Source organism: Coturnix japonica, chromosome 4 (genome assembly GCF_001577835.2).
Source record: "Coturnix japonica isolate 7356 chromosome 4, Coturnix japonica 2.1, whole genome shotgun sequence".
Classification (NCBI taxonomy): domain Eukaryota; kingdom Metazoa; phylum Chordata; class Aves; order Galliformes; family Phasianidae; genus Coturnix; species Coturnix japonica.
In genome coordinates, this window is record NC_029519.1 from 57,033,122 (window position 1) to 57,058,098 (window position 24,977).

Sequence of the window (24,977 nt, forward strand, 5' to 3'; positions counted from 1 at the left end):
TAGATCGCTGGACTCATATTTATATATGAGTCAATGTTCAAGTTAAAGCTGACAGGGGCTGGCTGCAGAATATTTGGGGTACCCAGGCACAAGCCTCAGCTAACTGCTAAGTAAAACCACCTACAGGAATATTAATATACCCTCCCCCCTCCCCCCCTGGTTTCCTATTATCAATTCATGAAACCTATAGCAACTTTCTCTTGAATAAACCCTGTAATTACTACAAGCTCTTTAATATGGTAACTGAAAAGTCAAGACATTCTAATTCTAGTCAAGGCATTCATTTAAGGAATTCTTCTCAACACAGTTACAAAATACATCCTCAGTGTATTCTCCCCAATGTTGAGGGATCATAATTCAGTGAAGCAAGTATGTGAATTTTAGCAATACCATGATTTTCTCCCCATTGATTTATTTCACATTTATGCCCAGGTTAGGCAATCTCATACAGCAGCACTACCATCAAATCTAATAGATCCAAGAACAAGACAGAGAAAGCAGGCACTGAGTACCTCAGAAAAAGTACTGTTGGCAAAGGAGCGAACATCATTCAGTAAGATTCCAATTTCTATTTGAAGTTTCAAGAGCTTATCCAGACTAAATCTCTTTCTCTGTAATCACCAACAATCTTCAAAACCTTTCATGAAAGTACATCTCTTTGAGAAACAAAAGAGATTTTTTTATGCTTCTATTTATTAATCCTCTTAGCAGACTCTTCTAATAACTACAAGGATCTTGTATCATTGTTGCCTTAGGAAAACTGGACATAGCCATTTTCTTCAAGCAGAATGTCATGCACCTCCCAGCAGCAGGATATCTTACAAGTAAGTAGCAGGTCTGCTCCTGTTTATCTACACACATATACCAACCCACTTCACTGAACTTGCAGGAAGAAAACAAGAATGTAGCTGATGGCCATTAATTCCCACCCTTCCACCTTCACAAAGGAAGTGGACATAATGGGGCAAGAGAGGCCTGACAGCTCTCACAAACAGTGCATTATCTTCTCCATGATCTTACAAAAACCTGTGCACTGAGAGTTGTAATCAAACAGCTCATTGCTCATACCCTTCTGCTCTTCCTCTTTCCAACTCAGTGTCTCATTTCTTGGTATTTGGCCTCCCACGCATTAGGTTTTGCCTTTTCTCAAGCACAGTGCCAACACAACAGCAGTGTTTTGAGGTGCTGCTGCGTACATTCCCAGCTTCCACCTGTCTCCTGCAGAATCAGGACCAGGTAGATTACAGCTTAATTTATACCAGCCAAGGAGGAAAAAAAAAAAAAAAAAAGAAAAAAATAGCCTTGGCCTAATTTCTTGCTGTTCTGAACATTCCCTTTATGTAAAAGTACAAATGCATGTCTAATACATAGAGATATTTAAAAGCATTTCCTAAAATGGATTAAATGACTTTCACACAAACCACAACCAGACAAAGGATACAATGGAAAACATTTTCCAGAAGTCCATTTTAAGATCGATTTAATTTTTATTTGCCATGTTTTATCAAGCTGAACACAAAACTAATTTTGACAAGGTACTTCTCCAAATGGGAGTATCATGCTTCAATTACACGTGCCTTCCACTGACAGTCTCTGCTACAGACATATTATAAACAGCCTGAAGTACCAGCTAAAGGCATCCAAAGTTTCAAATTCATTATGCAAATGAATTGCAGCACCTCTTTTAGAGTAATATCCCTCTGTATTTTCTCCATTTAATCACAGCAGAAATGTAAGTAAGGCAATTATAGCAATTTTGCTTGATAGAAAGTCTGTCTAAAACTCATCCCCATTTTTGGCTTATCTTTCATATACTAACTGCCAGTAGAGAGCTGACAAACAGCCTTGGAAGTCCAGTGCTCTGACCAAAGTTTTCCACATACTACTCACACTTCCTTAAAGCATGGCTAAATTTCCATTTCTGGTCCCATATCTGCCTTACTGGCTCTCATATGTCAGATCTCTGTTCTGTCTGAATTTGGCACAATATGTATTAACTTCTATGGCCTTATAGTGAAATCCGTGCTGTAAGATGGCCTAATGCAAGACAGGAGCTCACATAGTGACATCAGAGCAATTAAAATGTTGCAGTAGATGACCTCAAACTACTTGAAAATATCAGTTAATGGTAATTATACTGTTGAGGTTCAGTAGAAGTAAGATGTAGAAGATATAACATGGCATAACTACCTTTCTTACTAAAAAACATAACAGAAACACTCATTACCCAATGTTGGTCTCATACCCAGTTGAAACAGCAATTCAGAAGTTTTATTCTGTGGCCAAAGATTTAACTTCTCCACAGAGACAAGTTTAAACACCAGATATAGGATTTACTGTTTGGAAAAAAGATTCCAAAGAATCTATTATCAAACCCCAGAGTAACACTCCAATACTCAGATCCTAAGAATAACTACAACTAGTTCAAAATATTTTACAAACAAACAGATAAAAGCATCCATACTGAGTAGGCATATATATGAAACGAATAGTTCCAGCAGTACCATAAAAACCCCACCAGTTTGATGTATTCCAAGCCAAATCAGTGTTCTTTTGCTTTTTTCCAACTGACATGAAGGCGAACCTTTTTTAGGTAAAGAAGCCAACATTTGCTATTAAAAGTACCTTTGCTTGCAGTCAAAAGTATGTTACGTTACAGCAGTTTAATCTTTAAGTAATTTATTTCAAGTGAGTGAGTTTCTTTGAATTTCTACTTGCAAGTAATCTGTCTTCCATCAATGAGAACCCGTGCAAATTATTAAGATACAAAGGCTTTCAAAGCACTGCTGTTCCTTACTTCCTTCACTTAGATTTGACTTGAGGCTTATTTAATATGCTCCCATGTAGATAAAAGTAGCACAGTTTTGTTTTCATGCTGGGTGGCCAAAAGGTTAAACGTCATGTTCCCAGTGTGGGAAAATCCCAGAAGTAGACAAAACTGTTTTGATGCTTACAGAAATTATATTTCTAGTAGACTACTTAGATGTAGAACAACCAACAATCTTGTCAGTTGATCCCTCTTCTCTGAGATAAGAACATTATTATATTAAAATATTTATAAGCATAGGAAGCTGGAAGCTGGAATGCGTTTAAAACATTGAGAAAAGAGCCCTTTTCATATAAAATACTGTTACAGGAAATTTGTGGGGTAACAGTGTTTATCCATAAGCACAGTGATTCTTGATATCTTCCAAAATAAATATTACACTCAGATATTCTCCAACCGTCCCTCTTACATGAGTCAGACATGCAAATTACTCAAACTCCAGAAGTTCTTCCAGAAGTTTCAGTTAGTACATTTATTCTGCTGTACAGATCCATATGCTTCGCTGCCTGCAAGACTGAAACATGCAGTATCCAAAACATATAGCACACATTTTTAACCTCTTAAGGAACACAGAAGTAATGTCAAGAGGCAAACACGCCTTCTCCTTCAGCACAACTCTTGCTGCAGCTGGTTGGCAAGCACTAACTTCATCAGGGTGATTACACAGCAAGGAGCTTCACACAACATCAGCCACAGAACCAACCACTTTCCCACATTTGGCAACTGACCTGCTGCATGAAACACACAATGTGTATGGAAAACAGTTAGGTACAAGTGATCCTTGTGAAAATGATCCTTCATGCATCTCTTAGAGCAGCACACTTTTAGAGCAGGTAGAACAGCCTGCTCCCTAAGGGAATTTGCCTAATATTTTGCAGTTAAAATCTTGGTCTTCATTTCACAGTGCTGGAAATATATGACGTAATCCACTCAGAAATGTGCTGCTACAAATAAACTTGACCTTTTGAGTATTTTCACAGACAGATTGATACTACTGCTGAGGAAGAAGGGAAAAACCTCTAGAAACATCCAAAGTACACAGCTTCTTCTGGATATGAAGCGTGCCTTCAGGAAACCTGATAAAGTAAATACTCTGTGTCTGTCTCTCCTCAACCACTTTTTAATTTCTATATTACTTCTGAAGGAAGCGATTCTTAGAGGCTGTTTCATGAAGTCTGGACCTGGGGTTTGCTACCTTAATGGAATGACAATGTGGTTACAGAAAAGATCTCTTTGGGGTGCTAAATATGTCATCATTGGTATTCCCAAGAAAATATTAGTAAGCTGTAGAAATGACAGTGGATGCAAGGAATATGAAAGCGAGGAAGTGGAAGACAAAAATTCTGAAGCTGGATTATGTTTTTCTGATGCCACTATATTTTGGTGAAAAGGCCTGGTACACCGCTGTCCTGACAAGGTAAGGAGTTCATGAGAAGCGTATTGTCTGAAATCTTCAGGATCAGCACCTGTCTTGGGTCAATATCACTCTCAGTTGTCAGTACAGAAAATCTGTATCGAAATAACACTTCTTCCAGAAAATTTTTATTCTGAATAAGCATCTCCCAGACCTGCAAAGTAGCTTTTCCAGTCTTCACAGGATCCTTCTGCTATGAAACTGGTTTGAGTGCAGCATTTTACTTCTGTTTTGAAATGTCACATAGGAGTTAACTATAAATTAAGTGGAAGGCTTTGTGGACTTTGGTAACAACAACAAAACCATTGCTCTTCAGAATATCCAAGATTTTACTCCATGTAATTAAAAATCCCTGGTCATCAAAACTGTTATTATTCTTAGAAAACTATATGGGAAAAAGAATCCTATAGGCAGCTTAGATTCATGCTGCATCTGTAGCAAATCCTACTCCCTATCATAAGACCTCCAATAATATACTTGGTCGAACAAGTATGTTATCACATTAACTGCATAAGATTTGCCTGCTCAAAATACTTCATCACATGGCTACATGGACATTATTTGGAAGCAGATAGCCTCCAAAAAGAAAGCCTTTGTTTTAAGTCAAAACAAACTAGGTTAAAAACAAATGTGCATATATCCTTTTCAGTGTCTAGGAAGACCAGAAACTTATTCTGCTGACTGCTGGAGCTGCCTAGATGAAACACCAAGGTCATTCTACATATTACATTTCCACAAAAAGCCAGCTCAAGAAATAAGGAAGACGTGTGAATTAAAGACTAGCTATGGTTGTCTTATCCATATCTATCTTAAACATCAAAAATGGTTGGAGTACAAGTAGTTGAATATCTGAATGCATTATGATACAGTTTTCACCTACAAATTCACTGCGCACCATTAAAAATTCAGTTATCCATCATTACTGTTTCAGAAAGATTTTTTCACCCCGGAGCACTCATATTCTTAGCCAACTTGCTTCTGCATTTCTATCTGTTTTATGGAGCCCCAGAGGTGGAGCAAAAAATCATTCACTGTAATTCCTTCTAACAGTAGCTGCTAGTAGAGTAGAGTAGAAAGGATGCTTTTTCAGAAATACTGGACACTTGAGTTTCCAATTAGGAATCAATGAGATCATTGGGAAAAAAAAAAAAAAAAGCTGGAACATAAAGTCAAGTATTCTGAGATGTCATTCTTTGTGCGTTTAGTCTGGTAACACAAACTGAGTGTGCAAATCTCAACCTACTTCTTCAAATATTTTTGTTATTTAAGCTGAAAACCAAATTAATTACAGCCTTTCCACATAGGAACACCAGTAACTTATTTTCCTCCCACTCCATGTTCAGCTACATTGCATCCAAAACCACTTAGAGTACACACTAAATCTAGTGACTATTCTTGAATGCAACAGCCATGTTTCCCTCAAAAGTAGTTGAAAACTTATGTCTGGATAAATCAAATGAAGTAGTGTTTTGTCCAATCAAAACAGCATGAAAGACTGAAAGAGTCTGTTAGGTTCTCTGCGCCCTAGCAGCACACTCAAAACAATAAATGCTCAGTGAAAAGTACCTGGTTCACTTCTCCTTCAGGAGCCATGCTGCCCACAGAAGCTGCCCTTGGCGAGCAATTTGAGGCAACAGCTTTAACCGCACAAGGTCTCCGCTGCAAAAACACTGTGCTCCTTCCCACACAAAACAAACCTGATGTAGAGAAAGCAGGCTGCATGCAACACTGATGAGCAGTCTGAGAAGATGTCATCCTGGGAGATCATTTGACATTTTAAGAACTATGACACGCATAATAATAATAATGACAATCAAGCACAACCAGTATCATTTACTAAGCACAGCACTGTGCTGGAGTTTCTCCCTATTTGGAAAATTCAGCTCATGCCACGTAGGTTCACGCCACCTATTTTGAGTTCCCAGGCCGGCCAGGCACTGCTCCTGTTGAAGCAGCCCAGCCTTATGAACGCACACCTTACCGGCACTGCTGCTTCTCACAATGCAAACCTTCCGCAAGACTGACAGTCAGATATTAAAAACATTCTAAGCACGAGGCACAGAACACACAGGTTTTGTCCCACCAGCAGCGATTCCGCTCTACGTTATAATAAAACAAGGCGAGGAGCCCCAGAGGCAGAGAACAGCGTGAGACGCACATCGCTGCCGCTCCCGCAGCGCAGCCAAAGCCCCAAGGTGCCGGCCGGCAGCCCCGTTATACCCAGCGGTCCGGCAGCCCGCCGGAACCCGCCCCCTCCTGCTGAGAGCGGACCGGCCCCAGGCCCGATGACCTCAGCCGGTTCCGCAGGGGAGACAGAGGGACGGCGTCCCTCCACCTGCGCTCGGCCACCGGCCGGCAGCACCCCGGGGCCGTGCTTCGCCTCGACGGAGCGAGGCTGCGGGGCGGGCAGGGCGCGACGCGCACACACCTACCGTCTCCTTGGCAGCGGCCGCCACGGGGATGGGGAGCAGCCCGCGAGCTCCGCCCGCCTCGGCGGCCGCCGGCTGCCGGGAGAGCTCCCGCCGCCGCTCGGACAGCTGATAGCCCGCGTAGCCGGAGAGAGCGGCCCCCGCCGCCCAGCCCAGCTCCCGCCGCCACCTCCTCGGCCCGGCCGACCCGGCCCCGCCGCCGGCCCACAGCCGCCGCGCCGGAGGGGCGCTCGGTGCGGAGCCCAAGCGGCGGCGCCACCGCAGAAGGGTACGCAGGGCGGCCATGGCCGCCGCTCCGCCCCGGTGACAGGCGGACAGATCCCCCGCGGGCGGCCAAGGAAAACCTCGCGAGAAACGGGGAAGGGGTGGGGAACGGAGAGCCCCCGTCAGTCCCCGCCCCGCCCGCCCGCACGGCGGTGCCTCGGACCGGGGCGCTGCCCAGATTGTCCCCTGCCTCCCCCGGCAGCCCGGCGGCAGCGCGGCGGGCACGGTTTCTGCCCTGGTCCTGGTGCCTGAGGGGCGGCCTCAGAGCAAGGCAGAAGCAGGCAGACACGTGCTTTCTGGTAGCGGTGGGTTCTGACCATGTCGATGGGAATCAAAGGCATTTAGACCGAGCGAGAAGAGCGCGTGTCAGCCCAAGTGTCTGCAGTCTGAGCCAAAGTGGTTGGGCAGGGCCATGTGTGGAAACTGCCGAGTGGGGACTGAGCTCGTATGTGTGCCTTATGGCATAGAGCTATGGAAACACAGAACATCCCGAGCTGGAAGGGACTAACAGTGATCATCAAGTCCAACTCCTGGCTCCACGCAGTACCACCCAAATTTCAAACCCCACGTCTGAGAGTGTTGTCCAAATGCTCCTTGAACTCCAGCAGCTTGGGGCTGTGCCCACTGCCCTGGGGAGCTCATTCCATATCCTTCCCTTCTGCTTTTTTGCAGTTACACTTCATAGATCTTCCTAGATGACCCAGAAATACACCCTAGTAGAAGGCTGAAAACAATACATTTAGGAAACAAAGAGCTTCTGAATGCCGTAAGCCTGAAGAGGTGACAACATCAAAATCTTTCACTGTTTTACTGCTGAGTCAAAAAAATTCAGTGACCTCAGCTATACTTACTGGAATGAAGATTCTTTTGAGTCCATCAGTCCTTTAAAATTAATGATGTCTTGATATGATTCCAAATATTGAAAAACCTTGGTACAGATATACAGAGGTCTGCAGTCTCCTGAAACTTAAAAACATTGTGAGACTCTTCGCATAAACCAAAATTAAATAGTGTTGCCTGTGATACCAATATCTGTCAGACTGAGTCATCAGTTTTTAGATTTGTTGGAAGCTGACAAAGTATCCAGTAATTTTGGACCTGTACTATAAAATGTCCATAGGAGGTGCTTGGTTGCAAGAGGCACGGTTTCTGCAGATGGAGTGTGAAGCAGGGAGCTAAGCAACTAGTCAGCAGAGAATGCTGTCATTGAGCCAGGTTAACTGAGCCAGGTTATGGCCCTTTTCTTTGGCTGTGTATCACACTGTTTAGCTGGGACTCGGTTTGACCACTTGATTCCCTAGGAACTTCTGCCTTCCCACATCCATCTTACCTTTCCCTCCAGTACTTCCCTCTGTTCCTCAGGTTCCCAGAGAAGTGGGATTCCCTTACACCCTTTTCAAGCATATATCCCATTCCTTTCAAAGTGACCCCAGACTTCAGTTTCTCCCACCCTTTTGTAATGTTGTGCTTTGAGGCCTTCCCATCAATTCCCAAAGGAAACCACAGACAAAATGTATGCAGCCTCATCTCTGCTAAACATTCCTGGCCATGGACAGCCTCAAACATAAGCAAGTATCGAAGAAGAGTTACTAAAAAGAAATCTGCTGTTTTGTCCCTAGCTGAGGCTGATGGGCAAGGAACTTGTCAAGCACTTTGTGATACACCATTCTCCACACCATTGCTGACCTATGCTGTGCTGAAATTTCGTAAGTTACATACAGACATTTCAAGTCTTAAGGACTTTCTTTCCCTGGGGTCAGGTGTAGCTTCAGATTTTTGGTCTTACGTTATAAGTTCACTCTTCCCAAGCCAAGTCAGTGGTACTGATTTTGGTTTGGGTTGTGGGTTTTCTTTTTTCTTTTTTCTTTTTTTTTCTTTTTTTTTTCCCCTTAAAACTTTGCTGTTTTTATGTTACTGTGAACAAAATGTGAAGCTGTTATGGTATCATATACAGATACTTTGGAAAATATAAGAACTAAATCTCATTTAATACATTTAATACAATTTCTAAGAAAAACCTCAGTAATTACTATATTACACAGTTCACTATATTACATAGTTCACAGGAGAACTATGCCTGTGCTTGGCAACAGGCAACCTGACAGTTCATACTGACATAAGCATGTCCAAGGCTGAATTGTCTCAGAAAGACAGCTACCTGAAGAGATGATAGCTAATCCATTTCTGGATGAGAAATCACTTTTGGTCAATGTAATGTCCCTAAATAAACCTGTTAGCTGAATGAGTGATCAGTTACTTAAAATGATGAGAACTGTGAGTGATCTCCCTGATGACATTGTTTCACTGAAATTGGTTAGCTACAGTTTAATGACTTTTCAATAACACCCTTAGGCTAATCTTTTTTTTCACTTCAAAAAACCCAATAAACATCTGTAACTACTTATGTCCGAGCATGTTACTCAAAGCTTCACTGGTGAGGTGTTTGCTTAGGAACAAGAGTGCAATTTATTTGGGCAGTAAGTCAAAAACTGTAAGCTGTCTGCACATCCTATGTGCACAGGTTCAGAAGCCATCTAGTATAAGTAAATCTTGGTGCCCTTTGTTTAGTGATCAGCTTAGAGAAGTGACTGTATAAAAGCTGCCAAATTACACATTTAATTGGAATATGTGGATAATGCCCATTCTCAGTGAATGTAACTGGACATAAAAGTTCCTCACTACCTAGTTAGCTCATTAGTTTCTCTATCCCATTCCACTTAAGTAGGAGTTATCCACCCTGGATACATGGGCGATGTAATAATGTCTTAAAATTCCTTAAGGATATATATATTCTTATAAAAAAACAAACAACAAAGAAAGTGCAAGAAAAGTAGCACTTCTGTAGGAAATTTGTATTTTTTCAGCATTATTTTTACCTCCTCAGAGTTTTTTCATTATGCATGTGTAGCTTCTGTGTGTTCTGTTCTTATTGAAATTAGCTGGCCATGTTTTCTTGTCTAAATGTAGGGATCACAGAATCATAGAATTAGGAATAATCTGGAAATTACCATGATACACAGATATCTATAGCTGGACATATTTCTTTATGTTCTGCTGAGTGCATTTTGTTCCTCCTGTGCTTTCTCATATACTCATGACCTGCACCCTTTCTTTCTCCTAGTTGTTAATTCTATGGTATGAGTATAATGCACTGTTATAAAGGAGTTCTAAAATTAATAGTGGCATAACATGTTGCAGAACAAAGTTTTACAGCTAACAACATTTCCTGACCAACTTGATAGATGCGTAGATCTCTTTCTGTATACATATATGTATGTACAGCCTGGGTATCAAGGACCTAAGTCCATTGCTTTCTCTGATCCCTTGGCAGCCACCAGGTGTTGCCTATAACAATATACCATTCTTAGGTAATATACAGTAATTATATTGTCTATAGGAGCCCCCACTACTTGCTGTGGAAATAAGAACTTCACCACACGTGTATTTGTTCAACGACACACTGGAAGTGCAGCCCCTAGGAAGTATACGTAGTGTTGATTAGATTGTACTGTATGCTTTACGTTCAATAATACACTCTTGTAAAAACACTCTTCAAAATTATTTAACTTCCCATGGCATAGTCTCAGAAGGTACAAAAAAAATCCAAAAAAATCCAAAAAAACAAACAAAAAACCCCACCATGCTACAGTGGTACCTTTTCCTGTCACATGACTAGTGCAAACAACAGAAAAAAAATCCTCTTATCTTTTCATTTCTTTTCTGGTACTTTTTAAAGCAGCTAACAGGTTTACTGCTCAGACATTAAAGACTCCACTCGGAAAAGATGGATGTTGTATTTTCCACTCAACATTAAATGCTTCCACTACGTAACAGGAAAGCTTCAGTCATAAGGGCCTTCCAGCAGTGGTGGCTGAGAATGTATTTTTCAGAACACTCCTTCACTGCTGGGCACAGCAGTGCCATCTGACCAGAAGAATCCTCTACTCTTGGTAGGATGTGAAAAGTCCCACTGGGAGCTGGTAGCACTTTCCATAACGGGCACCTTTTTGCTCAAGAAAATATATTTCCTGTGTATAACTGTACCATCCAAGTGCATGTCCTGCTAAACAGCAGCTGCAATGAACTAATTGCGGTTTGATCTTGACCTGCCCATCATGTCAATAAAATTGCTTGATGCTCGTTTCAAACGTTTTAGGTATATCTGAGTAATCAGTGTGCAGGCTACTTGAGAAATAGGTGCCATATAGATTGTCCAACTTTGATCTATTTCTTTGATTTAGCACTGCAATTAAGTAGATTTGGTTCAAAGAGAAAGCTCATTGGTTGATGTTTTACACTGATGTGATAATGTTTACACAGATGTGCTTTGAAATCTCGATGATGGTGGATTTTTTGGTCCCGCCACATGTCAGGCTTCTGTTATCTGAAAGGTAAAATAATATAACATCTATCTGTAACTGCCTTCAGAACAGGTCTGCTTGTGCTCTCTCTTCTGAGGTGATTTATCTGATCATTGTATTTAGCACTAGTTTTTGGTTTTTTTTTTTTAGTTTTAAGTCCCTCCACAGTAAATCACTTGCTTTAAAGCAGCCTTTTTATATTTCAGGTGCACACAGGGGCAGTACTTAGGACTGCAATGATGAAAAGGTGTAGCATTACCTGCTTTAAAGCACCTGCCAATTAATTAGCCCTATACTCTCCACAGCAAATAAAGCTAAGCAGTCAAATCCATTTGATCTCTCAGATTCAGACTGCAACTGAAAGGACCGCAGAGCGAGACCAGAGAACTAATCTTTCATGATTCTCTGCGACTTTTTTGTTTAAATGAAACCTTAGACTGCCAAGCAGCTCTCTCGAATTTCTGAAAGAATTAACTGTGAAAGATCGTTGCATTTTATATTCTCAGCCTTTGCTTTAATATCAGCAAGAACTGCTTTGCATAGCTAATGCTAAGACAGGTCGTGTAGTTTGAGCACTAGAAGTCAGTAGATATTAAGGAAAAAGCAGCAAAGTATGCAAAAGTCAAGCTTTTAGGATCAATACACCATCACTTTATCAATGCTAACAATGAATATATTTGCATATATGAACCATTTTGCTTTGAGTGGAAAAAAAATGCACAAGCTCCAGCTGCAAGAGGATAGCAAGGTCCTAAATTGTTTCAAAACTACAGAAAGACACCAGAGACCCTTCAGGACAGGGCATTACTGCTGCTTTGTGATGCTCCCAGGTGCTGGTAATGGGCTTGATGCAGGACCCCAGCATGGATGGATGGGATGAGCCGTCTCATGGTCCTTTTCCTTTCACATCTGTAGGCTTTGAAAACATTTCTCCCAAGCCATGTTCCTGCCCATTAATATTTTTAAAGACTGATACCCAACTGCTATAGATCAGTTTCATGTCACGTTAATAAATTAAGTGCAAGGGAAAATTTGCAGAAGGGAAAGCACCTCCCTGACTATGCCAATTTCTTTAAAAAATTCCCCTCCTTGTAACTGAAGTGATAAAAGGGAAGGGTAACGCTGTGCATTTTATTAGCGTTTCAGAAACAGGGAGTAGAACTGTCAGATCTTTGTGCTTCTTTCCTTTCATGTGTGTCTGGGCAGGCCTCGCCCTCAGGTAACGCCCTTTCTCCCCCTTCCCCCCCACCTCCCCTCCGCCTCCCCTTGCACCTGTCCTCGGTGCACAGCCCGCACATCCCAACCAGGTTCTGGTGCCGGTCCCGGTGCCCCCAGCACCTGTGCCCGTCTGCATACCCGGGCTCAAACGTTCGCGTATCTGTGCGTGAAGTGCAGCCCGGGCGGGGGACTCCCGGTTCTAGCTGCTCCCTCCCTCCGTTCCCTCGCTCCCTCCCCGCCGCCGGGCAGATGGGAAGAAGGTGCGATGCGAGGGGGAGCGGGTTTACAATTTCAAACGCGGCCTCCCCGCGGAGGGCTTCATTAGCATATGTCAGGGGGACCACCGTATATATATATACACGCGGGGCGTATAAACACCACCCGCCTCCTGGCTCGCACCGGCTCTTCTCGGCTCAGCTCCCCATGCTCGGGGCCTGGCCGCGCAGCCCCACATGCCCGCCGGGAGAGGCCGGCAGCCGTCCGCCGCCGCTCCCTAGCCCGCTCGCCCCGCGCCCCCATGGCTCCTCTGGCCGAGGTGGGGGCACTCCTGGGCGGCCTGGACGGTCTGGGGCAGCCGGTGGGCGCCCACTTCCTTCTGCCGCCCGCTGGGGAGCGCCCGGCGCTGCTGGGGGAGCAGAGGGGCCCCGTGGAGCGGGCGGCGGCGGCGGCGGAGCTGGCTCACTTGCAGGGCATCCTGCGGCGGCGGCAGCTCTACTGCCGCACTGGCTTCCACCTGCAGATCCTGCCCGACGGCAGCGTGCGCGGCACCCGCCAGGACCACAGCCTATTCGGTAGGTCGTGGGGTGGGGAGCGTGAGGCTCGGGATGTCTGAGGGTGCGGGCGGGTGGGTCTTGCCCTGTCTGTGGGTACAGGGTATAGGGGGACAGGTGAGAATGGGACCTAACTTTGTTTTTTGGGGTGCTTGGAGACTTAATAGAATAACGTATTCATTGAGGCCCTTATGTGGTATGAGGCTGCTTTGTGGTACAGAAGGACAAAGTAGAGGTGGATAAAATTCCACTTTGCTCAAGCATCGGCTTTATTTCCCTTTGCTCTCTCTGTCAATAAACCGAAAAAGAAGCGTTGAGCCCCAAAATATGAATGTTTCTCGTGGTTTAAGAGTAAAGCGTAGGCAGTAGTTGTAGGAATGATGCATCTGAACAAACCTGCCGTTGTCAGCCACACTCGAGTTTGGGTGTGTGTTGATTCAGCAGTCATAAAAAGGTGATTGAAGAGCTTCCTATCATCCTCCCCACAGCCAAAACAATCTGCTGGAATGGCTTTTAATTGCTTTTATAACACGTGGATGTTCTGAGAAGTAGAAGAGCTGCAGTCAAGCAGAGCTCTTCTCAGAAGGGAGATTTCCTACAGCATGTAAACATGAAATAAATCTGTATTTAAAAAAAGGGGGAAAAAAATAAAATAGCCCAGGATCAAACATCTACCAGGCTTTTTAGAAATGTTCTTCCTTTATTCTACTTTATTCTGTGCAGGTTTGTCTGATGTGGTTGCTTTGTGGCTGAATCACCTGCTTATTAGAGCTTAGAAAAAGGGCGGCTTTGAAAATGATACCAGAGAGACAAAACACCTCCACCTCTTTTATGGGGCTCTGTGCTTTAGGAATCGGAGCACGAGGATGATTTACATGCAGTAGAGGTGTTTTTTTGTTTTTTTAATGATCGCTCTTTGTAAAGGATTTATGCTCTTTGGTCCTTGGTGAGGTAAATAAAAAAAACCTGCCAAACCTCAATTAAAATTCAGAACATCTAAAATTATTGTGCAGTCCATCTGCTTTGCAGTGAAAAAATGGTCCTGAATGAGAAAGAATGATCGTTAATACAGCAAATAGACAAAAAGATGTGGTCAAAATCAAGTATGCTATTAAAATCACTTTCTTTAGATGGAAAGTTTTTAAAGACTGATTTGTGGTTTTGCTGCTCTATCTATAGCAAAATCTTAGGTATGATTCCCAAACAGCTTATTTCTGAGTCTTTGTTTACATTGTTAACAACTCCAAAAAGCTGGTTCACACGTCTCTTTCCTTTCATGTTTTATATGCACTGTAATCTGTGCATATCAATTGGTTAAATGGGCTGGCACACACTTGCCAAACTGCAGGCTTCAAATAGTGCCTCATCTTCTGAATGCTTTGTGTTGTTACCATGTATTACATTTTGGGGAAAATGTAGTATAAGTAATGTTATAATACAAACCAAATGAGCACCATATTTTCAGCACACAAAAAGGTGGCACTGAACTGAAGATAGCAGGTTACGTCAAGAGGTGTGGGCCCATAAAGCTAGATAAGAGCTTTGGCAAATACTTTTTACTCCCCCCCCCACCCCCCCTATCCCCTTCTTTTTTTTTCCTGTGGGTAGATTCTGTTATATAAAATTCCCATCTGTACTTTGATTTCTATTCAAATGGTCTAATAATAGAAGTGTTTTTTTAAGATAATGCTATAGAGAAAGTATATTTTCAGGTAATCTGAACCTATCTCCTGATGTTTGTGCAGGCAACTTGGCAAACAGCGTCTAATCATTATAGATTGCAACCACATAGTACTAAAGGTTTTAGCCTGAGTGATGAATGAAAACCTTTCATCATTAAAATTAAAGGTGGAAGAAAAAAAAAAATAAGCCTTCTTCAAATAAAGCAGGATTCTTTTACCTGGATGAGGCTTCTCAGGCTGCTTTCATGTGAACATTGTATATGTTTCCATACAGTGGTTGAAGTTTCAGAAAAAAAATAGGCTATATTTATTATATATACATTTTCCAGATATATATTTTTAATGATTTTATTCATTTTTGTCACAAGTTGAATTAAAACAATCTTTTTTTCTTTTTCTTTTTTCCTTTGGATATCAGGTATCCTTGAATTCATCAGTGTGGCAGTGGGACTGGTCAGCATAAGAGGCGTAGACAGTGGCCTTTACCTTGGAATGAATGAGAAGGGAGAACTCTATGGCTCTGTAAGTATTGCTTTCATGTCAGCTCCTACATGTTGAGGTTTTGATTCACTTGTTAGCACCGTACAAGCACAAAAAATCAGTGATCTGAATAAATGTGAAATGGTGACCTGCTGACACACTGCTTGCACTTAAACTAGACTACATAGTTTAGAAAATGAGGTGAAGTTAGCTTTCCTTTGTGTAGTGTGCAGAGTGTATTATCACCACAAAATGAAAATAGTAACAATGTTCCTTTTGTTGTGATTAGTTCTGTCCTCCTGCTTAAAATCTGAAAAGTAACACACCATAAAGAACCCATGCAGGTCTTATCTCTGGAGTGGTAGACTTCCCATGACAGAAATCTACTCAATAAATTACTGTGGGTCAATTGAATTCCAGTTAAATTGTAAATAAGTGGTGGCTTCTTAGCTAGTGTTGCTATATAATATGTTTAATACTAAATTGGATACGTGTAGGTCCAGTTTTTAGAAGAATAAAGGGCCAGTTAAGCTTCCAGATTCCATGTCATGTCTATATAATCCTCTTGGATTTGTTTTGTTAACAGGCAGAACAAGCCTAAGATATTAAGACATCTCGTTTATCATTTTCTTTCATAAGTGTTCTCACATATATATCAACAGTTTGACTTATTTTTCTATGCCGTTCCTTTGTGTAGGAGAAACTAACTCCTGAGTGCATCTTCAGGGAACAGTTTGAGGAAAACTGGTACAACACTTACTCCTCCAACGTGTACAAACATGGAGATTCTGGGCGGCGATACTTCGTAGCACTTAACAAGGACGGTACTCCCAGAGATGGTGCAAGGTCCAAAAGACACCAGAAATTCACACATTTCCTGCCCAGACCGGTGGATCCTGAAAGAGTTCCAGAACTGTATAAAGATGTGCTAGGATACAGCTGAGGAGAGAGGGACGCTTGGAAAGAAAACCAAACCAGTGCTATTTCATCTTGCCTGTTTTCACATGACAGTACAGGAATTTGAAGAAGCTACTTTGTGATGGACAGGCCTCTATTTTCCAGAGTTTGCATTTAGGAGACAAAGCCTTAAAACTGACAGCTGATTAGCTTCCTTCAAACTTGCTGAACTGTATGGCAACCAGTAACAAGAGGGGGAAGTTGGAGTGTGACTTTCTTTAACATTACAAACTCTTGTTGATTTTTGTCTGGACTACTTATGGCCCATAAATTATCATAAACCAACTTGCATCATGTGGATCCAACAATGGCTGGAAGAAATAATAATAAATAAACTGTTATACAGTTAAAAAAAAAAGCCAATAATGTTGACAACTGCCTACAAAGTTTTGGTGGCTTCACTTCAGTGATGGACTTTAGATGTCAATACGTCATAGTCAGAGATGGGACTTTTCTGGATGGACCTATTTATACAACTTCAGATAGCATATATTTATTTTATATATTTATTTATTACAGAGTTTATTTTTTACTGGGATATGAAGAGAATACAAACCCCTACCCCCAATGAGAAATCATTTACAGTGCCAACATGTTCACAGTAGTGTCGTAATACAGAAATGGCACTACACTGCTATGCATCTCAAACCTGAATATTCAGATTTCAATGTCTGTTAGTTAAAGATAAGGTTATATTTTGTGCTCATACTATTGCTGTATGACTAACCTTGTTTTGGAAAGATTATCCAGTTTTTTTGACCTATGAAAGTGCCTCGCAGATCTGTATTGAATTCAAATGCACATTTGAAAAAGGGAATTAAAAATGATTTCACATTATTTGGTTTATTGTCGTTTTTAAGTTGAGCCTTTAACCTTGTGTAATAGTGCAAACCTGAAACAATAATGAAATGCTTTAAAGGTACCTTGAAAGAACAAGTAATAGTAGCTCTCGAGATCTTGATTTAAATCACATCGCACTTGTGTGCTTTTTTTTGTTTCTTTGTTTTTCTTTTGGCCAACTGACTGCTACTTTCTTTACTAGCACACAAATGACTACATGATTAGAATCCTCTGCATTGCATCAAATTTTCTTGTAGGATTCTCATCACTATACAAGATGTTTTAACTATAGGTCATCAATTTTAAGGGGAAATGGTAACTGAGTAAGAAGTGTCTGATACTGTTGAATGGATGACTTTGAGTGAATGCTGTTTCTCCCCTGAGTACAGGGGACCTGAGGAGATAATTGCTTTTTTTACCCAATTCTTAAATTAGGGAATAATCTGAGCATCACTTTATGTGTAAATACTGCCTGAATGCAGACAGGCTCTAACTCTGTGCCAGTGAAGACTATACAAGTATATATATGATAGTTTAATTTAGGACTGTCAGTTCTGAAGCACAAGTTTCTTAGCATGCTGACTGACAGATGAGCCTCCAGTTTATGTGAGACTACTGAGGACTGATGACAGACTCTGCATGATTTAGACCATGGCCTGCTGTCAGATGGCTGGCATCTCCACAGGAAAGGTGGGTTCAGGAAAGAGACTGGAAGGAGGGCAGCCAGATGTGTATTTTGCCAGAGTTGCTCTCAGGTTTCAGGTGCCAGCTCCCCCAACGGGCTACAATTCAAAGTAACTGATTTTGAGTTCAGTATGGTTCAAGTACTGTATGTGCATCATTTATATCAAATCAAGGTATTGACAAGACATATTTTCCAGCATATAACATGCTTGCTAAAACCATCAATAAATGAGAACCTCTTCCACTCTATAATGAGAAGTGAATGAGCAAATGGACAAAATCACTTTACTTTCTGCCAAATAGAAATGGATTGCAGATACAGAGAAAGATGTTTCAATGCTTCATGGCTAATGATCTGAAGCTTAATAAGGGTACAGGTTTTGTTAAAATTTTCTGAAAAGCAGGTAGATGAAGACTTACTGTGCACTGGATGCAATTTACTAAAACAACATTATAATGTGCTTCAAGTTACCATAAAATAATGAATTTGAGGGTGATACTGAGTCTTGTTAATAATAGATCAGCAAGTAATATACTTCAAATAGCTAAAAAAATTACGCTGCATATTAAAAAATAATTTATTTCATATAAGTTGAGTAATAAACTATTGGCTGCTGCTCAGGAGACAAACCCCATCATTTCTGGCAAATATGCTCAGTGTTCAACACATACCATTAAAATAGTCATCTTTCTTTGGATTAGCAATTTACTCTTAGTACAACCATGTCTAAAGTACTTTCAAAATAGCAAAAATTGTACTAATCTTTATTTTTATTGCATATCTTTCTTCCCAGATATGATACAGTGTAGAGCAGTAATTGAGGCTAGTTTTAAGTGGTGAAAATTCTTCCACTGAAAATTCTGAATCTGAACAGCTAGCCAGTATATCAACAAAGGAGAAAAGTGATATATGCTGGTCATTTATCCCAGTGCAACTTGAGGTATATGCCAATAATCCTTGATCAAAATGTTACGCGGCAGGCACTGTGGTGGCAAATGCATTTATAAAACTTAAAAGTGTTGGAAAAGTGTCACAGCCTCCTTTTGCACCCTGGCATGTTTCCACTAAAGTAATATAATCCATTTTCCTGTTTTGTTTGTAACACTCACCTACTTTCTCTTATGTTCTGTCCATCATGATCTTCACATTCAGTTATTTTTTTTTTTTTTTTTTTTTTTTNTTTTTTTTTTTTTTTTTTTTTCAGTTTTAGAATGAAAGGTGCCCAAATGAATAAAGACAGAGTTTGGTTTTATTTAGCCAGAATAATTATTGGTCTACTTTGCAACAAATTTTAATTTGCATAACTCTCTCAATTTGAAAGTCAAGGGCTGTTCTAAAGTCACAAACAGAGTAATCTGAAAGAAGTGTCATTGTTAAAAGTTCAGAGGAAATTTGTGAAGGCAGACGTCCCATAGATTTAAGGGAACATGTCGTATGTTGAAAGAAGCCCCTGCATAACTGACTGCTCTGTTTCCATTTTTCCCAAGGAAGAATAGTTGAAGACAGTTACACAGCTTATGTAGCAGGTGCAGCTCCGCTTTCTGCTTCCCACTGGTTCTCATTGGAACTGTGAAACTTTTGGTCTTTTGATCCCAGAAGCAGCTGGGAATTGGGAGCTCCTTGCTAGCTATAAATTTCTTTATACATTTGTTTTCTGTTGCTCTCTTTTCCAAGTTCTGTCAGAAATAATGTACTAGCAACACATAAGGTTTTCTGAAGTCAAAGAATCATAGAATCACAAGTTTGGAAAGGACCTACCAGATAATCTAGTCCAATTGCCCTCTCATTACCCTTGCTACCACAAAGTCCAGGCATAAGTTCTACTCATGAGCGTGTTTGAAAGTGAATTTATTACTTTTATTAATCTTTGTATTCTTGGTCAGAATGTGGAATTTCAAATTTCTAACAGTCATTAAAGCTTTTGTGGCAGTCATCTAGCTCAGATATAGAACACAAGTGCCTCTGGAATTGGGTATTTTTCATTAGGTGAGATGATATAACTGGAAAAAGTGCACTGCTTGTCTGAAAGGCACACAGCTTTTTCATTGGTCTGAACCATTCATATCTGCATGGAGCACTTTAGTTGAGTCTGTCTTCAAGTTTTCTGCCATAAGCTTATTGGTGCTACTTCTCATGCACAAATGTGACAGCTTGCATCACTGATTTTATCTGCAAGTTCAAATCGCTGGAATGGCCATGTGCTCTGACAGCACTCCAGGTTTTTACAGAACTTACTTTCTGGTAGGTGAGAGTCAATTAACAAGTGCACTTTCGCTGCAACTTTTACTGACATCAGTTTTCATTCCTTAAGGAAAGTGTCAAGCCACTTTCATAGGCTTCCAATCTTCATTTAGTACCTTTATAAAGATTCACTTAAGCACAGATATTTCATAGAAACTGTATGAGCTATGGATGTGATTTGTTTTTAAATTAAGGTTTATTTAACCATACCAGGACTACACTATGGCAGCTGTAACCATGCTTCTACCAGCCACTAGGTTTTCCATGCTCCTTTTTCTGTAGAGCCATGAACTAAATGGAGGGAAGACATTTCTAGTCACTGTAAATGTATTTTCAATATTGCCTTAACATAGTGAACCAATTCAGCACTGTAAATACTGAGAAGACGGTGGTAAGATGCTTAATTTTTGCTCATCTTGGTTCATAAAACTGAGAGATACTAGCAGTAAGAATGCCTTCTGGAAATCTTCTCAGTTGCTTCTTTTGCTTAAAATGTGAGGAAAACTATTAACTTCACAGATGCAATCATTTGATACTTTTTTTCTTTTTCTCCCAGTAGTATATTCAGCTACTGTGGTGAAGTTTTAGCTGTTAGTGTGCTTGGTGATAGAGTACACATACGGGTGTATATGCGGCTCTCTCAGTACCAGATGATAAAAACTTTGCTGAAGAGAGAGGAAGAGCACATTTTGAATCTGATATGTATCATCAGGAGATTAATCAGGAAAGTTTCATTTACAGCACTGGCTTAAAATAAGTTTTTGTTTATTTGTTTTGTTTTGTGTTCTCAGCATTTTTTATGGTCCTCTGTGGATTCTTAACAGTCAAAGATTCATGGACTAAAAACCAGAAAGTTATAAAATCTTCTCAGGTGGAGAATACTCAGCCATGGCAATGTTAGAAATAAATTGTACACAAATAATAAAAAGGAAGATTAAAAAAGAAAAAAAAAAAAAAAAAGAAAGAAGAGAAAAAAAAGGAAGAGGTCAAACAGTTACTCCTATTGCCATTTGGAGAGATATTAAGTTTCAAACAGAAATTGGTTGGCAGCTTGCCAAAATAACTATTTCATCTGCAACGTGATCAGACACTAGAACCACTCTGGAAGTTCAGGAGAAAGAGAAAATACAGGGTTAGAGCAGTGGTGACACTTGCTCTTTCAAACAGATTGAAAGTGCGGTGGTACTGTTCTCTTTTTATAGCAAACGCAGCTCACAGAGAAAAGAGTTGAAGTGTGAGAAAGGTAGTCTTCTGAAAGTGAGGTCAATAACAACTTTCTGTTGTAAAGTTTTGATATATACGAATATTGAATCATAGGATTGTTGAATTATGATTTTTCGTATGGTTATTGGAATATGCTTTCTTAAAGCATGAGGTAACCCAAATCACATACTAATTTCATGGATGTCAAAAGTTTTACTGGATATATGAATAGAGTCCAAGTTAATGCTCATTTGCCTCCCAGATGCCATCTCTTTATAAATACAGGTCTAACCTAGCATATATTCGCAAAACATACTCTTCAAGTTAGTTACCAGTGTCTCTTTTGTTCCTGGAAATAACAGTCTCAGTAGTTGAGTCCTTCAAGAAACAACTTCCTGTTTTTATTGCTCATAGAATAGATCTTCCAGCTGTCTCTAATGTGACTGTGGGTCTCAGGGTGGGTAGATTTGCCTTAAAGAAGTTTTGTTTATACATGGCTGAGGTATCAGAAGTGATTGGAAACTGTTCACTCCTAAATTTTTAACAGTTGACTGACCTTCTCATTGTGCTGAAGTTACTAGGTAGGATCATATTGGCTATCAAGTCATCAGTATCCCAATAGTGCTAATTTTGTGTCTTCTGTTCTGTTGGAGCTGGAAAACATAATTTTATTTTCTATTAGAGTTACGGATGTAAGCCAGCTGGCTGGAACTTGCAGTGAATAAAATGGAGGTGAAATTGACAGGGAGGGGAATATTCTCAGAAGTATTTGAACATTGAGATGTGCTCTGAGATGATTTTCACAATTAATGTCTTCCTTGCTAGAGATCCTACAGCTCATGAGAGTTATCAAGTTTTGAAGTCCAGATGGAAACTCCTTAGTTTCAGCTGAGCAGAAGACTATTGTTGTTCTTTTGGATAGTCACATAATTTAGTGATAGCATAAAAATTTGGAACTACACTTTTTGTTCGGCCCTTTCCTCTATCTATTCAACCTTGGGACTACCTATTAAAGTCTTTATACCTCAATTTCACTACCTATAAGGGAACAATATCTCCTAATTATTAAGCTTAAGATATGTAGAAAAGTCTTGTAACTTTAGAAATTTAACCTGCTGCAGAAGCTACCTATTAAAATGGTCAGTCCCTTTGGTAACCTTAAACACTATGATATAAATGTATGCTTCTAGCCTACTATATTCCAAATATGATTTAGAACTGGGTTTTGTTTTGAAAATGTCAAATGGTGGCTCTTCCTTTTCAAGAAACTCATTGTCATGGTCTTGACAGAGCTATGCTATGTTGATGGTCTTCTTGTCAAACTTACAGAACTGCAGTTCTTAACAGACAGACTTGAATATTTTTTTCATATGAAAACTGCTTTAGCTGCTCTTCATATTGCTCTTTTTATAGTTAATTCAAAATAATTTCTGCTTTTCTTACAGTCCTATTCATCTTTGAGTAATCAATCAGTAGGTATTGCTGTGAGAAGATTGCTTTGTCCAAATTGACCTTAGTGAACCAGAACCCAGGGCTTAACAGTCCAGAAAGTAGTCAGCAAATACTCTTAATTCTGTGAAATTACCTTCATATATACACAGAAACTTCTGAACACTGAACTGCAAACCCTGTGTGGCACAGTACTTTCTCACACTTTCTCTTCTAGATCATGGTTCCATGGGTATCTGTCCAAAAATCATAATATTTACTGAAGTTAATTTTGTGAGTGCTGAACACTGTAAAGTGAAATATGAAACTGTCCCTAGAATTGACTCATGGCTGTATTCAAGTATCACTGCAAGCACCATATTGCGTTTGAGTTGTTGTTAAGAACTGGGTCCAAGATAACCACCTTTGTGTAATGATTGTGGTTTTGTGGCTTACAACCTCAGTTAACTCCACAAATTTACCATACTGAGGAAGAAAATTATTTTATCTGGGAATGTATCTACTAATCTTAGTTATGCAAAGTGTTCTCAGTTGTTCTAGTGATTATGTTAAGCAAACAACCTTAATAAAGAATATGTAGATTTTTGTTTGTTTGTTTTATTTGTAGAATATCTACCTTGGAAAGTTAAATTTGTCTAATTACAGATTATTAGCAGAGTTTACCTTAGCCATTCTATCTAGTATGATTAGTTTTTTTTTCATATGACAAATCTGTCTTTTCTTAATGCTCTTACTCCCGCTCACCTTCTTTTGTCCATTCTTTGGCATTTCCTTTCCCTCAGTATCTCTGAGATCTTTTACAGGCCATTAATATAAAAGAGAGAAAAGTAAGTTATATCTCATAACCAGGTATTTCTTCCCTGTATATTCTGTCTTTGTGCTTTGGGGAATTGCGCACTGCATTCAGTGTGAAGAACTAAACCTATCTTGGCTTTGCACTGCACTAGCTCTTGTTGTCTTTACATATTTAGACTGTCCCATGACAGTATTTTAAATGAAAAAGTGACAGATGATAAATGACACATAGAACTCTCACGTTTTCATATGAAAAAAAAAAAAAAAGAGGCACCATTGTTTCAAAACAGCAACGCTCTTTTATCTTAGGAAAAAACTTCAATAGTTCTATGAACAATTTTGTTGCTTAAAAAGATGGTGAGTATGCCCATATGTTTTCACATGGTTCTTTTATGATGTTGGCCAGCAATGATGAAATTAGCATGTTTTGATCTATATACAAGATGTTCATAAAGAACTTGAAAGGAGCAGTTAGGAAAATCCAAAAGCTAAAACATTTAAGATATACTTTCTGGTCTCATTTTTGTGTGATTGTCAGCCAGGGACTATCATGATCAAGGTAGCTTGCCAATTGCCTGCCTCAGATACAATATTTATTGCTGCAGTGGGGATTTCCTATCAGAGATCTGAAGACAGGCTTTTGTACATTATCTCTTATAGGCAACCTATACAAATCAGTAGAAGAGATCTGATTGCAAAGTAAAAATAACTAGAAGAGAGAGATTTTTGATCTTTGGGTTTATTTGAACTTCATTTTGTTGTTGTTGTTGTTCAAGTTTTCCTGCAGGTTGCTTAAAAAAGAGAAGGAAATTGTCTGATGTTTTGCTTTTCTATATAAAATCCATAACTGCGTAACAATATTACAAATGAACATATTTTGTTACAGACTTATGAGGGATAAGATTTATTTTGCATGCTACCCAACAGGAGTAGATACATACAGCTCACAGGGATACTCATCACTTATAAACTTGCTGGAAACACACAGGAATAATTAGCTAATTAATTCAGCAATTGTCTAACATTTCTGCTTCTCTTTTCCTAAGAGATAATTGCTAAGTAGTCCAGAGCACTGAGAACAGCATGGGCTTAACACATCCTGAGAGTCCCGTGTCTCCTTTGCACAAATGGTGTTCCTTTCCAATGAAGGCTTTTCCACAGATGCTTGGGAGCTGTCTTAGCCTGCAGTGCTAATGCTGGTGTACTTCTGTGTAGAGATGTAGCTGATATTGATGAAGCAAGGGCGTGAAACACAGCCGAGTTCTTGACATTGTGCTAAGCACCAAAGGTGTGTGTGCAGCCAGCGGCGGCAGCAGCCGGAGATCAAACTGCTCTACCAGCATTTAGCCCCGGGTGACAGAG

At 40.2% G+C, this 24,977-nt stretch overlaps 2 protein-coding genes across 7 annotated transcripts in view; one reads left to right on the forward strand and one right to left on the reverse strand.

The window, feature by feature from the left end:
* The window catches only part of MICU3 (mitochondrial calcium uptake family member 3), a 43,248-nt gene extending 36,273 nt beyond the window's left edge, over positions 1-6,975 (reverse strand). For 3 of the 6 annotated variants that reach the window (XM_015862319.2, XM_015862318.2, XM_015862320.2), the window contains exon 1: positions 6,674-6,974. In XM_015862319.2, the coding sequence (XP_015717805.1) occupies positions 6,674-6,955 (282 nt within the window). In that variant the 5' untranslated portion in view covers positions 6,956-6,974. Of the gene's footprint in view, positions 1-5,807; positions 5,850-6,673 lie in introns of those variants that run through there. The other 3 variants (XM_015862323.2, XM_015862321.2, XM_032444192.1) reach the window with 2 other exon arrangements.
* A 5,697-nt stretch (positions 6,976-12,672) lies between these two features.
* On the forward strand, positions 12,673-17,464 carry FGF20 (fibroblast growth factor 20). The gene is made up of 3 exons (XM_015862148.2): positions 12,673-13,304; positions 15,384-15,487; positions 16,143-17,464. Exons 1-3 carry the CDS (start codon positions 12,842-12,844, stop codon positions 16,386-16,388), a joined length of 813 nt encoding a protein of 270 aa, XP_015717634.1. The 5' UTR covers positions 12,673-12,841; the 3' UTR covers positions 16,389-17,464.
* Positions 17,465-24,977: the final 7,513 nt, after the last annotated feature.